Raw genomic sequence first — 14519 nt, 5'->3', positions numbered from 1 at the left:
GGAAGAAATTTACTTAAAAGAATTTAAGTTTACTGATTTGTCTCAATTCGGTAACCAAAATAACAATTAGTTTAAGTTAATCTTCCTTGAGGAACATTCTAGTGACTTGAGACAGTACAGACTATATAATTATGATTAATGTAGTAATGTTTTTTTTATAATAGGGAGTGAGCATTATGTCATACACCAAATACAATTCCAGATTCTGTAATATGTACTGAACATTTTTTTTTTTTAATTTGTTTTCTATCCGTAAACCGCTTTTGTCTGTGATATTTTCTACATATTTTCATTTCACAGATAACTAGCAATACTTAGTATTGTGTTCTCATATTAACAATTAAATAATGATACATAAAATATGTCTAATATCTAGGTATTTCACATTTAACATGTAATCCATTTAATAATGTATAATTTAAAAGATTTAATAAACCTATATGTTCAAGCCTATATGTTCTGTTAATAAAGCTATATGTTCTGAATTGGCTCTGAAATTATTGGACTGGTTAAAAATCTTACATCATATCATTATCATCAGAAGGCTGATTTTTCAGGGAGTGGAGTAAAATGGGCTCACTACCATTTTCTGATAAATTAAAGACCGTTTAAGAATACACAGCCCACAAAGCTTTCTAATAAAAGCTCATAGTGTTCAAATCTTTCCGCCTTTCAATATGGCATAGAATAAAAATATCTTGCTCTATGAACGTCTTTCTCTAATAAATAAAAAAATCGTCAAATGGTCTGTAATTTATAGCTTACTATTCTCTTTGGTTATAAAATTCAATGTGTTTTCGCGCCACTAGAGGTGCCAGTGTAACTTTAATCTATTGACCAATGAAATATTAGTTAATGTTATGTCATTGGTCAGTTTATTTTTGACAGCTAGGCTGATTGGATAAGTAAGATGGCCAAGATGAACTTAGGTGTGCCTACCACGTCTATGTGTGTAAAGGAACTGTATAAGGGTTGTATCAGACTTGACAGAAAATACGCTTCGATTTTTCGCTGATATCATGCAGTAGGAAATTTCATAATATTTTGTTATATTGCCTGTTTTAATTTATTTAAAAAAAAATTAGCCATAAATTAGTATGTCCAACTTAGTAACTGGATAAACCGTGTGAAGTGACTCTAACATTAGTGCACTTGCGCAGTTCAAAAGGACTAAAAATCAATCGAGGCCCTGGAATATTCCGCGCCGGGTCGCGAATTCGGACGGACGGTGCGTCATCAATACCTGTGGACCTGATCGAAGACTCCAGGAATATCGCGACGAGCTCCCACCGTACAGTAACAGGTAAGTTTATGGGATCACATTGAGTTGTACATTTGCAAAATTGTTTCAAAGTTCGTGTTTTTAACTTTGTGAATCGGCGGAGCTAGGTCACGCGGGTTGTCCGGGACCACACCCTCATATATTTCGCAACTATTAGACTTTGTTTTATATAATTATAGGTGATTTACTCTAAATTGAATATTCCATTTCTGATACTGACTTGGTAAATTTGCACCCTAATGGCCTTCAAAGGGTGCTTAGGGTGCGTCCAAGTACATGTCCCCCACATCGAGTACCCCAGTGAGAACCCTTCCGCCATTGTCGTCTCGCCAAAGCCAAGGTTGGGGGCCAGTGGCTATTTTCTGTCCAAGGCGCTACTAATAACTTGTACTTATTGAAATCTAAAATTGAACTTTTCTCGTTTCAGGCATCATGGATGCAAAACCAGAGCAGCAGCAGCAGCCGCCACCGCCGCTGTTGCTGCTGCCCCCACCGCCGTCGGCGCCCTATGAGCCGATTTACACCATCGCTAATCTAAAGCGTCTGACGGCTGAGTTCATGATGGCTGACCTGGGCTCTAAATATCGTGCGTGCTCCGTGGCTGCTCTGGTCAGCCCCACCGTGACGCGCATGCGTGTATGCCAGAGCCGCCGTGACTTGTTCTGCGAGCCTCCCATCTACGACCCCGACAAGGCCGTGATGTCCATTTAAACATGGACACAGCATCTTAATGTATGCTGTATGTTTAAAAAACAAAAAACAAATAAAAAAAATAAAAAATAAACAAAAAACAAAAAAAGTTAAAAATATCGAAAACTAAAAAAAAATATAAAACAAAAAACAAAAAAAAAATTAAAACAATGGAAAACTTAAAAAAAATATATAAAATAAAAAACAAAAAAAAAGTTCAAAATATCGAAAATACAAAAAAACTAAAATAATTAAAAACCAAAAAAAAATAAAAAAATAAAAATTATATAAAAAAAATAAAAAACACGAAAGCATTCAAAAAAACTAAAAAACGATAAAACATAAAAAAATATACTTAGGCGATAATTGTTGCTCTTCTTGCTTGAATAGTTTAAGGTTCCCCTTAGCCCAATTAATGTTAAGCTATGCCATACCATTATTATTAACCATGTTTAACCGTAGAATTAAGGTATATGTTTAGGATTAAGACATGTTTAACCATATTTAACCATAGAATTAAGACATATTTAACCATAGGATTAAGTGAAAACAATAAAAACGAAAAAAAAGTGTGGTTTTTATTTCCTCTCCTTTTAACCAATCTTTGCTGCACGCAGACACTGACATACTCTCTCATATACACTCCATACACAAACCTACCATATGTACATACATACATACATACGTATATAAATGATACTAATAATAATGCATACACACATCCACCCACACACAAACATACTACAAACACTACACACGCCACACTATATACACACGACACTAAACCACATCACACCACACCATATCACAACACACACCGGCACACACACACACACATACACTCACTCACACACATACATAACACACTCACTCGGTCTCAAACTTACAAATACACACTCACACACTTCTGGGCCTAACGGAATTTAGTCATACTGTATGATTTATAATAATGTAATAACGAAGACATATAAGGCATAATATTGAAATTCTTTAGCCATTGACACCATTAAGAATTACCAGTTAGTTAAACCATTGATGAAACACATATCGCCTCAAATTTGTTAGGTCTACATACTTTTAATCATAGTTCAGATATTTCTTTCACCTTGTTAATATAATAAACTTTAGTCAAGCTAGTACTTGTTTGTAACTAGGAAATTTCAAAAATAGTTTTCCCCTGATGTGATGCGTAGTGAGTTATGAATTCATAGATGTAGCAATTATTACAGACCATTTGCTTGGTGCGAATAATGTATATTTAGTGATCCTACCTATTTTTTTATATTTGTAGGTACATAAAGGTTTTTACCTTTTTATCAGATAAGTTCAAAGTGAAGGCATTAATCACCGCGCTTGCTCAATGCCAGTTAGTGATTTCATAATTATAATTAGAAAATATAAGCCCAAGTGTCTCCACGATACTTCAAGAACTTTCACTAATAATATTATTTAGTTTTTATTAATATACTTAATTATAAATTAATTTACTATAATAGACATAACATGAACTTACACACACACAATATGATAAAAAAAAATACTAAGACTAAAAAAAACTTACAAAGTATATTAGTTGGATAGGACATAGGAAGAAGATGTACTTACTATTGACGATTTCTAAGTACATCACAAATTCTATGAAAGCTTTATTTGTTTAGGGAGTTAAAGGTCAGCAGTCGCTCTTTCTAATGAGTTGTCTACCTGTCTAGTCGTCTAGACTAAGTGGGTAGGTAGGAGTCAATAAACCAGACAATAAATAAATACCAATAAACTGAAGGATGTATCGGCTAAGGTAAATTCGTAGTTATTAGTTACTCAGTAAAAACTGAAATTTACTATTGCTCATTAACTAATAGACAAAAGTTATGACTAAAAGGTTATGAATAAAAACAATGAATTTTTAAAACTTTAAAACTACGGAATTTTCATTGGATAATTTTCATTCATTCCCACTATTTTTAACTTACTTCAAAAAAAAGGAGGAGGTTCTCAATTCGACCGTATTTTTTATGTTTAAAGTTCTACTAGTAATAGGTTAATCCTTTATTGCATAGGATACTTTAGAATACATTTAATAAATCTACCTATGCTTAACCTTTCTGGAAATAAAGTCCGTGATGATTTATTAGTTGCTGTACCTAGTGAATATTCCATATAGGGTAAAGTACCCAATTATCAGCACTTTAAGGGTTAGTCCTAATTTAAGCCAATTTATTATTGTGAAAAAAGGCTTTTACCCGTTAAGGCAAATTTTAATAGTTATAATATTTAATAAGGAAGACGATAATAAAAGAAAAACATGATTGACCTCTATCCAAGATTATTTAGACAAGTAAGAATAAAAAATGGGTCTGTCACCATTTACTGGCACCATCTCCACCAATTACTAGCATAGAGCAACCCAATTATCAGCACCTAACTATCACTGTTAGGAATTGCATTAAAAAAAATTAGTTACATTAATAAAATCTGTTTTTAATTATTTTTTATATAGTTAGTAAGTAGGTAACATAATAATTACTTATAATCTAATAATACTTTTATCTGTATAAGTCAAGCAAAAAAAGCGGCACGGCCGTACCATCCTTTTCTCGAAGCCATTCAGGCCAATTTCGACCGCCTATAACTTCTTTGTGGATATATCAAGAAGCCTGAGTTTTCAGATACTAAGTAAGCATTGTACAATCATGGTATATTTGAATTTTCGTTAAATTTTAACCATTACTTTAAGAATTATAACACGTCAAAGTTTCAAAATTTTGTCACTGACTGACAACAGATCATCAAAAGTATAAGGCACTTCTAACAGACATAGAAGCTTAAATTTTTTGCATAAAATTAGTAGTTAGTACCTACATCAAGGGAAAAATCAAATATTTTGTAAATTCAGTCCAGTTTTTTACACATCAACTGCATCAATAACTTTGTAATCCTAAATGTATGGGATTACAAAGTTATTTATATAGTTACAATTTCATCACACCAATAACTTTGTTAACCCATATAAATGTATGAGATTACAAAGTTATTGATGCAGTTACATTTTATTGTTTAATGGAATAATTGAATCTACAAAAAGAAGTGAGATACCATCAAAAACATTCTGTAAAAAAATCCAAGTCTCGCACCTCATCAGTTTATGTACCGTAAAAAAATGTGAGATCCATGTAATACCAAGTCGGTTATTTTATTTAGTCCCTACTTAAGAGACCTTCTGTCTAAAGTTATAATGTAAATTGTTATCATATCAATATTACATTAATTTTACGTTTTAAATAAAATACACAATACTACCTATATACCTACTTTTGTTGACATTTCTCGTATTAAATTGTATAGTCTATTTCATGGCAACGAATTACGATGGTCTATTGCACGATTACGTACGATGGCCAAGTCAATCTCTTTTTTTAACACCTTTTCGTTAAATGTTTTTTCAGTAATCAAAATGTCTTGTAATTTGACTGGTGTTAGTAAATATTGTTGGCTATCAAGATATACAAATTGCGCACTACTAAGACAATCTCCAGTAATATTATAAGTTATAACATTGTTTATTTGTTATAGAAGTTGTAGCTTGCATACCATCTACAAAATTCTTCTGCTAATATTACTGGAATGAAAATGGAGGAAAAATTAAAATTCTTAAATAATAGCTAGCATGCAAGGCTCCACCTATGAGTTGCGGTGAGAACCACTACATGACGGTCCATGTAGTCTTTATAACACAGTACCCAATTTATATCCTGTACAAACACATGCTTGGTAGTGACATCTACTTTTATATCCATTAAACCTGTAGGAAAGCACCATCTACGGGCACCCAGTAAAAATCATTAGTGTCATCATTATAAAATAATTTATCGCTGTACACTATAGACTGTGCTGATAACTAAATTAGTTTCAATCAATTTGGATAGATGTCGGCCCAATGCACTTTTTTGACGATTCTCCTATTTTATAATCTCCGTAAATATCAGTTAAAACAACACAAATCCATGTTTAAGTATGAAATACACACTTACTTGAAACGAAGAAGGTGTTATTTTAACATTTGTATTTTTTTAATTATGTTTAATTTCCTTGATTTTCTACATTTTTATGAAAGATATTTAATACAGAAACTCGAAATAAATATATTTTTTCCTAAATATTCGCTAAATCTCACGTTTTGTGATAAAATTCTCTTTCCGGAGTTTTGCTCTCTCTACTCTGCTCCTGAGTGTCGTAGCGTGATGATGAACACTCAGTCATTTTTCTTAAGAGTGTGGCTATTGTATAAAAAAAGATTTCTTCAAATCCGACTATTCGTTTCCAAGATATAAGCATTTAAAAATTTACCGTCGTAATTACTCGTAACATCACGCTTCTTATTTCAAAAAAGGGTCAGCAGGTGAATCAACCGCCCATTTCCATACCCTGTGCAAAATTTCAGACTCCAATCTCACAATTTATTTTTTGGCCCTAAAAAATTCGTGGGTATAAGCCTTGATTCGTTTTCATGGTTTTGTACTAATTATTTTTTATAATTTTTTTTACTTTATTTTCACATTAAAATACACCCAAATATTACATTTTCGCAAACAGTTTATTTTTAGTTGCATTTACAAAGAAAATATTCAATAAAACGTCGGCGCGCTCGTTCAACGTACAAATTAAATGCAATATCACACTTTTTATGCAAAAAGGGTAAACAGATGTATTTATGAGCCGTACACTTTGCACATTTTTCATTATTTTTTCTTTTGAACAAATCGGCCAGATACACGACTATCAGAAATCGGTAAGAACTCACTTGGGTACCTCTGTCTACAAGTTGAAATCTATCAGAAGTGAATGACATATGATTATGTTTACGGTACACTTTGCTTCTTTCATTCCGAATTTATTTAATCTCAATTCACGGCTTCTGAGGCGTGAATTGGAAAATGAAAAATTTTCTTTAAGTCGTAGATTAACTCAAATCCAATTTCGAAAATTCGCCTATAGAAAGCTACAGTATTAAGGATTAACAAGGATACAATATTCTATATTTACGAAATTATAGTGAAAACGCTAGTGAAAGACACGACATCACCTAGGCGAAGCTATACATATAGTATAGGGTAGTTTACCCCGTATATTATTGAAGCAAAAAATCATCAATGCGCAACATTAGCTCATATCAATTGAGTATTGGAATATTGGATTGAGTAACGATAAATTCTCAAAATTGAATCGTTTTACACCTAAAACGATTCAATTTTAAATTTTAAACGACAAAAGCCATCGTTTTTGTCGTGGTGGCCATCGACGTTATAGACGCGGGCTTTCCGTGCATGAGGGCGCGGATACGAAACCTAAACACAACGGCAAGTACCAATTTGTTTATTTCCGAGATATACATATGTACTTTCTAAGATTATTTACATCACTGACAAACGGTGAAGGAAAACATTGTGAGAAAACCAGGCCTTATAAATCTAATTATAAGTTTGAAATCGCCAACCCGCATCGCCCGCATAGAGCAAGCGTGATGATTAGTGCTCAAACCTTCTCCGTGCGAGAAGAGACCTTTGGTCAGCAGTGGCCACTTATAGGTGTTTATGTAAAGTGGTTTTTATGATATACATTTGATGACAAGTTTTAAGGTATTTATTTTATATTATAAAGGTGCTCCCACACAGCAGTTATATAACGTTATACAACATTGTGTAACATTTATAACAGCATGTAACATACTCTACAACCACTGTTATAATTTGTTTAAACACAAATGTTATTGTTACACATTGTTGTATAACGTTATATAACCGCTGTGTGGGAGCACCTTAACGCTATTTTATGTGCTACGCCACAGAAGATTTCTACACATAATTTCTATAATTTCAACAGATGTACATCTGTTTACCCTTTTTGCATAAAAAGTATGATATTACATTTAATTTGTACATTGAACGAGCGCGCCGACGTTTTATTGAATATTTTCTTTGTTAATGCAACTAAAAATAAACTGTTTGCGAAAATGTAATATTTGGGTGTATTTTAATGTGAAAATAAAGTTAAAAAAATTATAAAAAATAATTAGTACAAAACCATGAAAACGAATCAAGGCTTATACCCACGAATTTTTTAGGGCCAAAAAATAAATTGTGAGATTGGAGTCTGAAATTTTGCACAGGGTACGGAAATGGGCGGTTGATTCACCTGCTGACCCTTTTTTGAAATAAGAAGCGTGATGTTACGAGTAATTACGACGGTAAATTTTTAAATGCTTATATCTTGGAAACGAATAGTCGGATTTGAAGAAATCTTTTTTTATACAATAGCCACACTCTTAAGGAAAATGACTGCGTGTTCATCATCACGCTACGACACTCAGGAGCAGAGTAGAGAGAGCAAAACTCCGGAAAGAGAATTTTATCACAAAACGTGAGATTTAGCGAATATTTAGGAAAAAATATATTTATTTCGAGTTTCTGTATTAAATATCTTTCATAAAAATGTAGAAAATCAAGGAAATTAAACATAATTAAAAAAATACAAATGTTAAAATAACACCTTCTTCGTTTCAAGTAAGTGTGTATTTCATACTTAAACATGGATTTGTGTTGTTTTAACTGATATTTACGGAGATTATAAAATAGGAGAATCGTCAAAAAAGTGCATTGGGCCGACATCTATCCAAATTGATTGAAACTAATTTAGTTATCAGCACAGTCTATAGTGTACAGCGATAAATTATTTTATAATGATGACACTAATGATTTTTACTGGGTGCCCGTAGATGGTGCTTTCCTACAGGTTTAATGGATATAAAAGTAGATGTCACTACCAAGCATGTGTTTGTACAGGATACAAATTGGGTACAGTGTTATAAAGACTACATGGACCGTCATGTAGTGGTTCTCACCGCAACTCATAGGTGGAGCCTTGTATGCTAGCTATTATTTAAGAATTTTAATTTTTCCGCAATACAATAATTTTCCTTTTCAATCAATTATACAGTCTATATACTATTTTTCATTGGTATTGCTAACTAAGTACCTAGTAGCAAGCTTGGGTTCGGATACCAAAGAACTAACCACAACAAATAAAACCAATCAATACTTTGCGACATCGTTTCGCGTCGTAATTGTTAGGTACCCGCGAGATTTCCGTGCAAAAGCAAAATAAACATGTAATGTCATCCATATTATTAGCAGGTAACGCAATTTACTACGTGTATAAAATAATTTCTAAAATTATTGGATTTTGAGAAGAATACATAAAAAACTTTAAAATATAATTTTATGTATAACTAGCTTTTGCCCGCGACTTCGTTCGCGTGGAATAGTGACTTCCGGCAAATTTTTGGTTTTAACCACATAGTTCCCGATCTCGCGGGATCTCTTCAAAAATGAGATGTGGAAGATATTCCAGGGAACTCTTCAAAAATCAACATAATGAGCTCTGCGTTTGAATTTAATAGATGTATACTCACTTAGGGCATTGAAAAAATAGTTTAAAAACGGACTTAAACTAACTTAAAACTAAAGAAAGCTACGAATTACGAATTTATAACAATTAAAAAAGAAACTATATTACAACCTATCCTCTATGCTATAATAACCAAGCTTAAACTAAATAATTTAAAAGAAACGACTTAAATCTAATCTAATTAATTTATAAATTAGACTTACAATTTTATTAAAAAAACTAACTACAGTAACTACTAATAATCGATATCAAACTAAACCTACGTTAAATAGTTTAACCAAAAAACCAGGAAAACCCAACAAATAAACTTATTAATTGACAAATACAACGAAACCAATTTAGAATATACGAAACAGCAGGACCACTACAGACAAATAATCATACGACTGATAATACACTTCTTTTACGATAGTACCGAAGCGCTCGGCCGATACCCAACCAAATGAATGTAATCTATCCTATGTCCTTTCTAAGGTTCTAAACTATATCTGTACCAAATTTCAACCAAATCCGTCAAATAGTTGCGGAGATTAATGGTATAAGCATAGATTGTTCGACGTGATTCTTTAATTTGACATAACTTTTTTATTTATGAACCGATTGACATGAAACAAACACTAAATGTAAATTTAAGCATCCCACAATATATTCGTGAAAACCGCATCCAACTCGGATCAGCCGTTTCTGAGATTAGCGCGCACAGACGAACAGACAAACAGACAAACAGACAAACAGACAAACAGACAAACAGACAAACAGACAAACAGACAAACAGACAAACAGACAAACAGACAAACAGACAAACAGACAAACAGACAAACAGACAAAAAAAAGTTAATTACATTTTTGGGTTCGACATCGACATTACAATAACCCGTGCTATTTTTTTTATTTTTATTTTCAATGTACAGACAGCACTTTTCTACGATTTTATTATATGTATAGATAAACTCAACAGGAATCTTTTACTTATATCATGTTGATATTATTATCACAAAGTGTGTACAACAATTTGCCTTAACCAGGTTTAGAACTAGCATTGCCATTATGTATTAGATTAGTACATGTATATGGAATATTTACTAGGTACAGCAACTAACAAGATATCACAGCCTTTATTTCCCGAAAGATTAAGCAGAGGTGGAGGTATTAAATGTTGACTTATGGTACCTATACAATAAGGGATTAACCTATTGCTAAACACCGCGTGCAATTCCGGAATCGACTTTAAACATAAAAATAGTGGGTAAAACTAAACACCGTAAGTGGAAACGTAAAAATACAGAATAAACTATATGTCCATGTTATTTACTGGTACTGTAGCTTTAAATAACAATATTTTATGTTTGCAATACCTACTGACCGCGCGGTTGTTTTTGTGTTCCCGTAGTAATAATGTAGGCTGCAATTTCTTGATGCTCTATATCTGAATTAATTTTGAAATTCGATGAATTTTGAATACATTTAGTATGTATGTCAATGTTGTTTAAACAGGCAGAAGTAAAAAAGTTGGGTATAAAAATTGCTACGCAACGCGTGATACTACTACGTACAACGCGGTGATTGCTACGAATAATTGCTACGCGGTGCGAAATATATAGTCACTGCTACGAAGTATACTTTTACTGCTACGTAAATTTTAATATGCTACTATACATGTAAAGAAAAATATGATTCTTTTTACTAACATTAGAACTTAAGACGGGATGTTTACCATATTTATTTACGTCTATGATTTTCTTTATTTAATTTCTACCGCAAAAGTGTCACAAATAAAAACCATTTGTGGTACTAATCTATGGTAAAATATTAGACAACGAAAAAAGCGTCTTGTTATTTTGTCTCGTGGTAAATTAAAAACAATAGTTACGTAAAAGATTATTTTTTAATTGTATTTATAGAACTGGCATCGTGTTTAATAACATTAAATGATTCTTTTCTTACAGGTAAGAGTTTGGCAGTAAATTACAATTGTATTTTTGTAAATTGCTTTGTGTACATCTGAAAATAAAACAATATATCTTTTCTTACAGATATACTCAATGGTGTTTAGTTGACGATGTCATATGAATCACAGTAAGATTGACTTATATGCATATACTAACTGCTATTACTTAATATTACTTTCCCCAATTATTAACAATTACAAAAATGAAAGTAAATAGTCATTACGTTCCCATACATAAATAAAATAAATATACGTAAGAATAAAAATGTGTCTACGCAGTTATAAGTAAAACAAAGATTTCAAAAATACTTATTGGGCCGACGCTAAAGGACTAAAGGACATAACAGACTGTAACCTGTTCATTATTAATGGCACGTCTGCCATCGATCGACGACGGCTAAGTGCTTTGTTTACGAACTGCTTTGTTTCTATTATGGAAACAACGCAAAGCAACATCACGCCTTTTATCTCCGAAGGTGTAGGCAAAGGTGCATATTACGGCACGTAATGCCACTATACACCTACTTTTCACTATTTATGTTATAAGTCCCATGTAATAGGGGGTGAGCCAATTGCCATATCCTTAGCATTATTCCAGACTCAGTGCTACTACTGAGAATTTTTGAAAAACTGCAAAATGCCCAGTAATACTTTGCCCGACTCGGGAATCCAACCCGCGACACCTTATCCGGCAATCACACTCGATCAACGAGGCAGTTTACGGAAACACATTACGCTAAAGTTTTACTACAGTTAAACATCAGTGGTATTTAAGAAAAAATAAAGATATTAAGTATATGACTGCCAATAGAAAACTGTTGAAGGCAAAATCCTCCGCTAACGTCGGTCACCGGTGACCACCACGGCGTTCAGTGTGTTGATTGATAGCTTAAAAAACGATTATAATTACCTAAAACTGGGTAATTCTTAAAATTTCTAAGTTTTAAAGCACGTTACAATTTGCTGCTTTCATGAAAAATCGTTTCAATCTATCATATTATGATTGTAGCATCGTCGAGAGAAATTTTGTTACAAAATTGTCCTTAGGTACTATGTAGAATTACTAAAAGTCCTCCAATTTTCAAAATTCTTTCACGTATTGAAAGCTACAATGTGAGGGTATAACATAGATACATTATTTATTCAGTTTTTTTATGATAACAGACTGGAAACGCTCGCGAAAGATGAGGCATCGCTGCCGCTGGCCGATGCTGTACTTACATACAGTGTGCGATAGTCGATGTTTTACACAATATACCTGGTTTATTGTTCGAGTGGGTGCGAGGGCGAGCTTTCTTTTAAAGAATCGAATGGGATATTGTAATTTTCATGAAATTGATAAGAAATTATCATCAACCAGGCAAAACTAATATTTTCAATTGTATAAGTCTGCCTGCCCACACCAGAGTAAGCAGAACTCGTGTCAAGTTACGCTAATATGATGTAGAATTATTTTCATTTCGATTTACACCGTCAAGATAAATAAAATGTTCACAGAATATTTTTTCAACCTTCATATACTAAAACTACACCGATTTTCAAAATTCTTTCACGTATAGACAGCTTTAGTATCAGAGAAAAACATGGTTATATTTTTTATTCTGTTTTCCTACTTTACAATAGTGCAAATGCAGGCGAAAAATTTGACCTCGGTACGAGACTTAATAATACACACGGTGCGGAAGCTAACAATAATTGACATAGATGTAGGTACTATTGTATAACTAACTGGATTGGGAGGGTGGTGGTAAGAGGGTTTGACAAACAAGGGGTCATAGCTGAGGCCATAAAAATATAAGGCATTCAATATTCACGTCACAAGTATAAAGTAATAATTGGGTCGATGTTAACATCACATGATGTAATGTACGGACATATACATACAGCATGCATGCCGAATGTGTGTGATACACATACAATATACAATATTTTCGATTTTCGAGATAGAATATTGTGATAGTGATAGTAGTAAAGAAAAATACGATTGTTACTTATGTATCTCAAAAAGACTTAATGAAAGTATATTTAATAAAACATTGTGAATGACGCGACATGACGACGCCGTCGCGATATCGTCGTTGTAAAGTAGGAATTGCGTTAATTATTAATAACTAGAAGGAGCTGCTATACACATGTTAATTCCCAGCACAACCTGTCACTGGCATTTATTTCTTTTGTTTTTATTTCTAGGTGATGACAATCTTTAAGGATAAGAGATATAAGGTTGGTTAAGGTAATATTAAGGTTTATTTATTGCATACACACATTCAATTAATTCAATACCTTGTTATTTGCACGTACAATTTTTTTTTCAACTAGCCTCACAATGTGTAATGAAATTGACGCAAAATTTGTTTGAGTTACTAGAATTACTAAAACACCACCGAATTGCTTAATTCTTTCACGTATAGAAACGTAAAGTATTAGGGTATGTCATAATTCTTTCACGTATAGAAACGTAAAGTATTAGGGTATGTCATTTATTTGTGTCTTAATGAAAACAATGTTAAAACGCACGCTAAAGATCGGCGACGTCGGTAGGCAACGCTGTGCATTCAATAAAGGAGTTAATTTCAATGTTACTACACAATTATATATTTTCTGGGTTGAGTGAAGTACAACAGCAGGACTATCCTGTATTTCGAAATTTCTCGTAATGAAGGAGACTGGAATTATATTGACTTGAAAATAGTTAAATACAACTGGAATATTCAATTTACTAGATCCATTTAATATCTATGGCCTTTAGAATTTATTGCAGACATAGAAAGTAATGTTAACACCGAATATGTAGGTAATACGGTTGTAATATTCATATCTGGGAAACAACAGGTGAACGACGCGACACGATGTCGCGAAGTCGTCCACGCTATTTATTTATTACTGAGGTAATGGCGGCCCGCCAGTGCCCCTGCTACAAACACGTGTTGATTCCCAACAATAACTTTTAGACCACTTCGACCCCCGACTTTTGTCGATGAAATTAGGTGTAGAACTCAGCCTTAATGGGTTAGAAGTCTCGCCCCTATCACATTGTACTTCGACTTCTTTGAGTATATTCATTGTGTGGTTCAAGTTTAAACATATGCATTTGGTTGTGAGTAAACGGGTCTGTTATTGTTTTAGCACCAGCTCGCATTC

General features: G+C 32.9%; 1 protein-coding gene across 1 annotated transcript; it reads left to right on the top strand.

The window, feature by feature from the left end:
* The first annotated feature begins 1145 nt into the window (after window positions 1-1145).
* Window positions 1146-2514, top strand: LOC118268130 (uncharacterized). Its single transcript, XM_035582431.2, has 2 exons — window positions 1146-1303; window positions 1710-2514. The coding sequence occupies exon 2, from the start codon at window positions 1715-1717 to the stop codon at window positions 1991-1993; it is 279 nt and encodes a 92-aa protein (XP_035438324.2). The 5' UTR covers window positions 1146-1303; window positions 1710-1714; the 3' UTR covers window positions 1994-2514.
* The last annotated feature ends 12005 nt before the right edge of the window (window positions 2515-14519 follow it).

The sequence above is a fragment of the Spodoptera frugiperda genome, chromosome 25 (genome assembly GCF_023101765.2).
Source record: "Spodoptera frugiperda isolate SF20-4 chromosome 25, AGI-APGP_CSIRO_Sfru_2.0, whole genome shotgun sequence".
In the NCBI taxonomy this organism is placed as follows: domain Eukaryota; kingdom Metazoa; phylum Arthropoda; class Insecta; order Lepidoptera; family Noctuidae; genus Spodoptera; species Spodoptera frugiperda.
This window is presented reverse-complemented; position numbering and strand designations above follow the sequence as displayed.

Excerpts from the sequence above, each read along its gene's own strand:
- LOC118268130 (XM_035582431.2), top strand. The coding sequence starts at position 1,715 with ATGGATGCAAAACCAGAGCAGCAGCAGCAGCCGCCACCGCCGCTGTTG.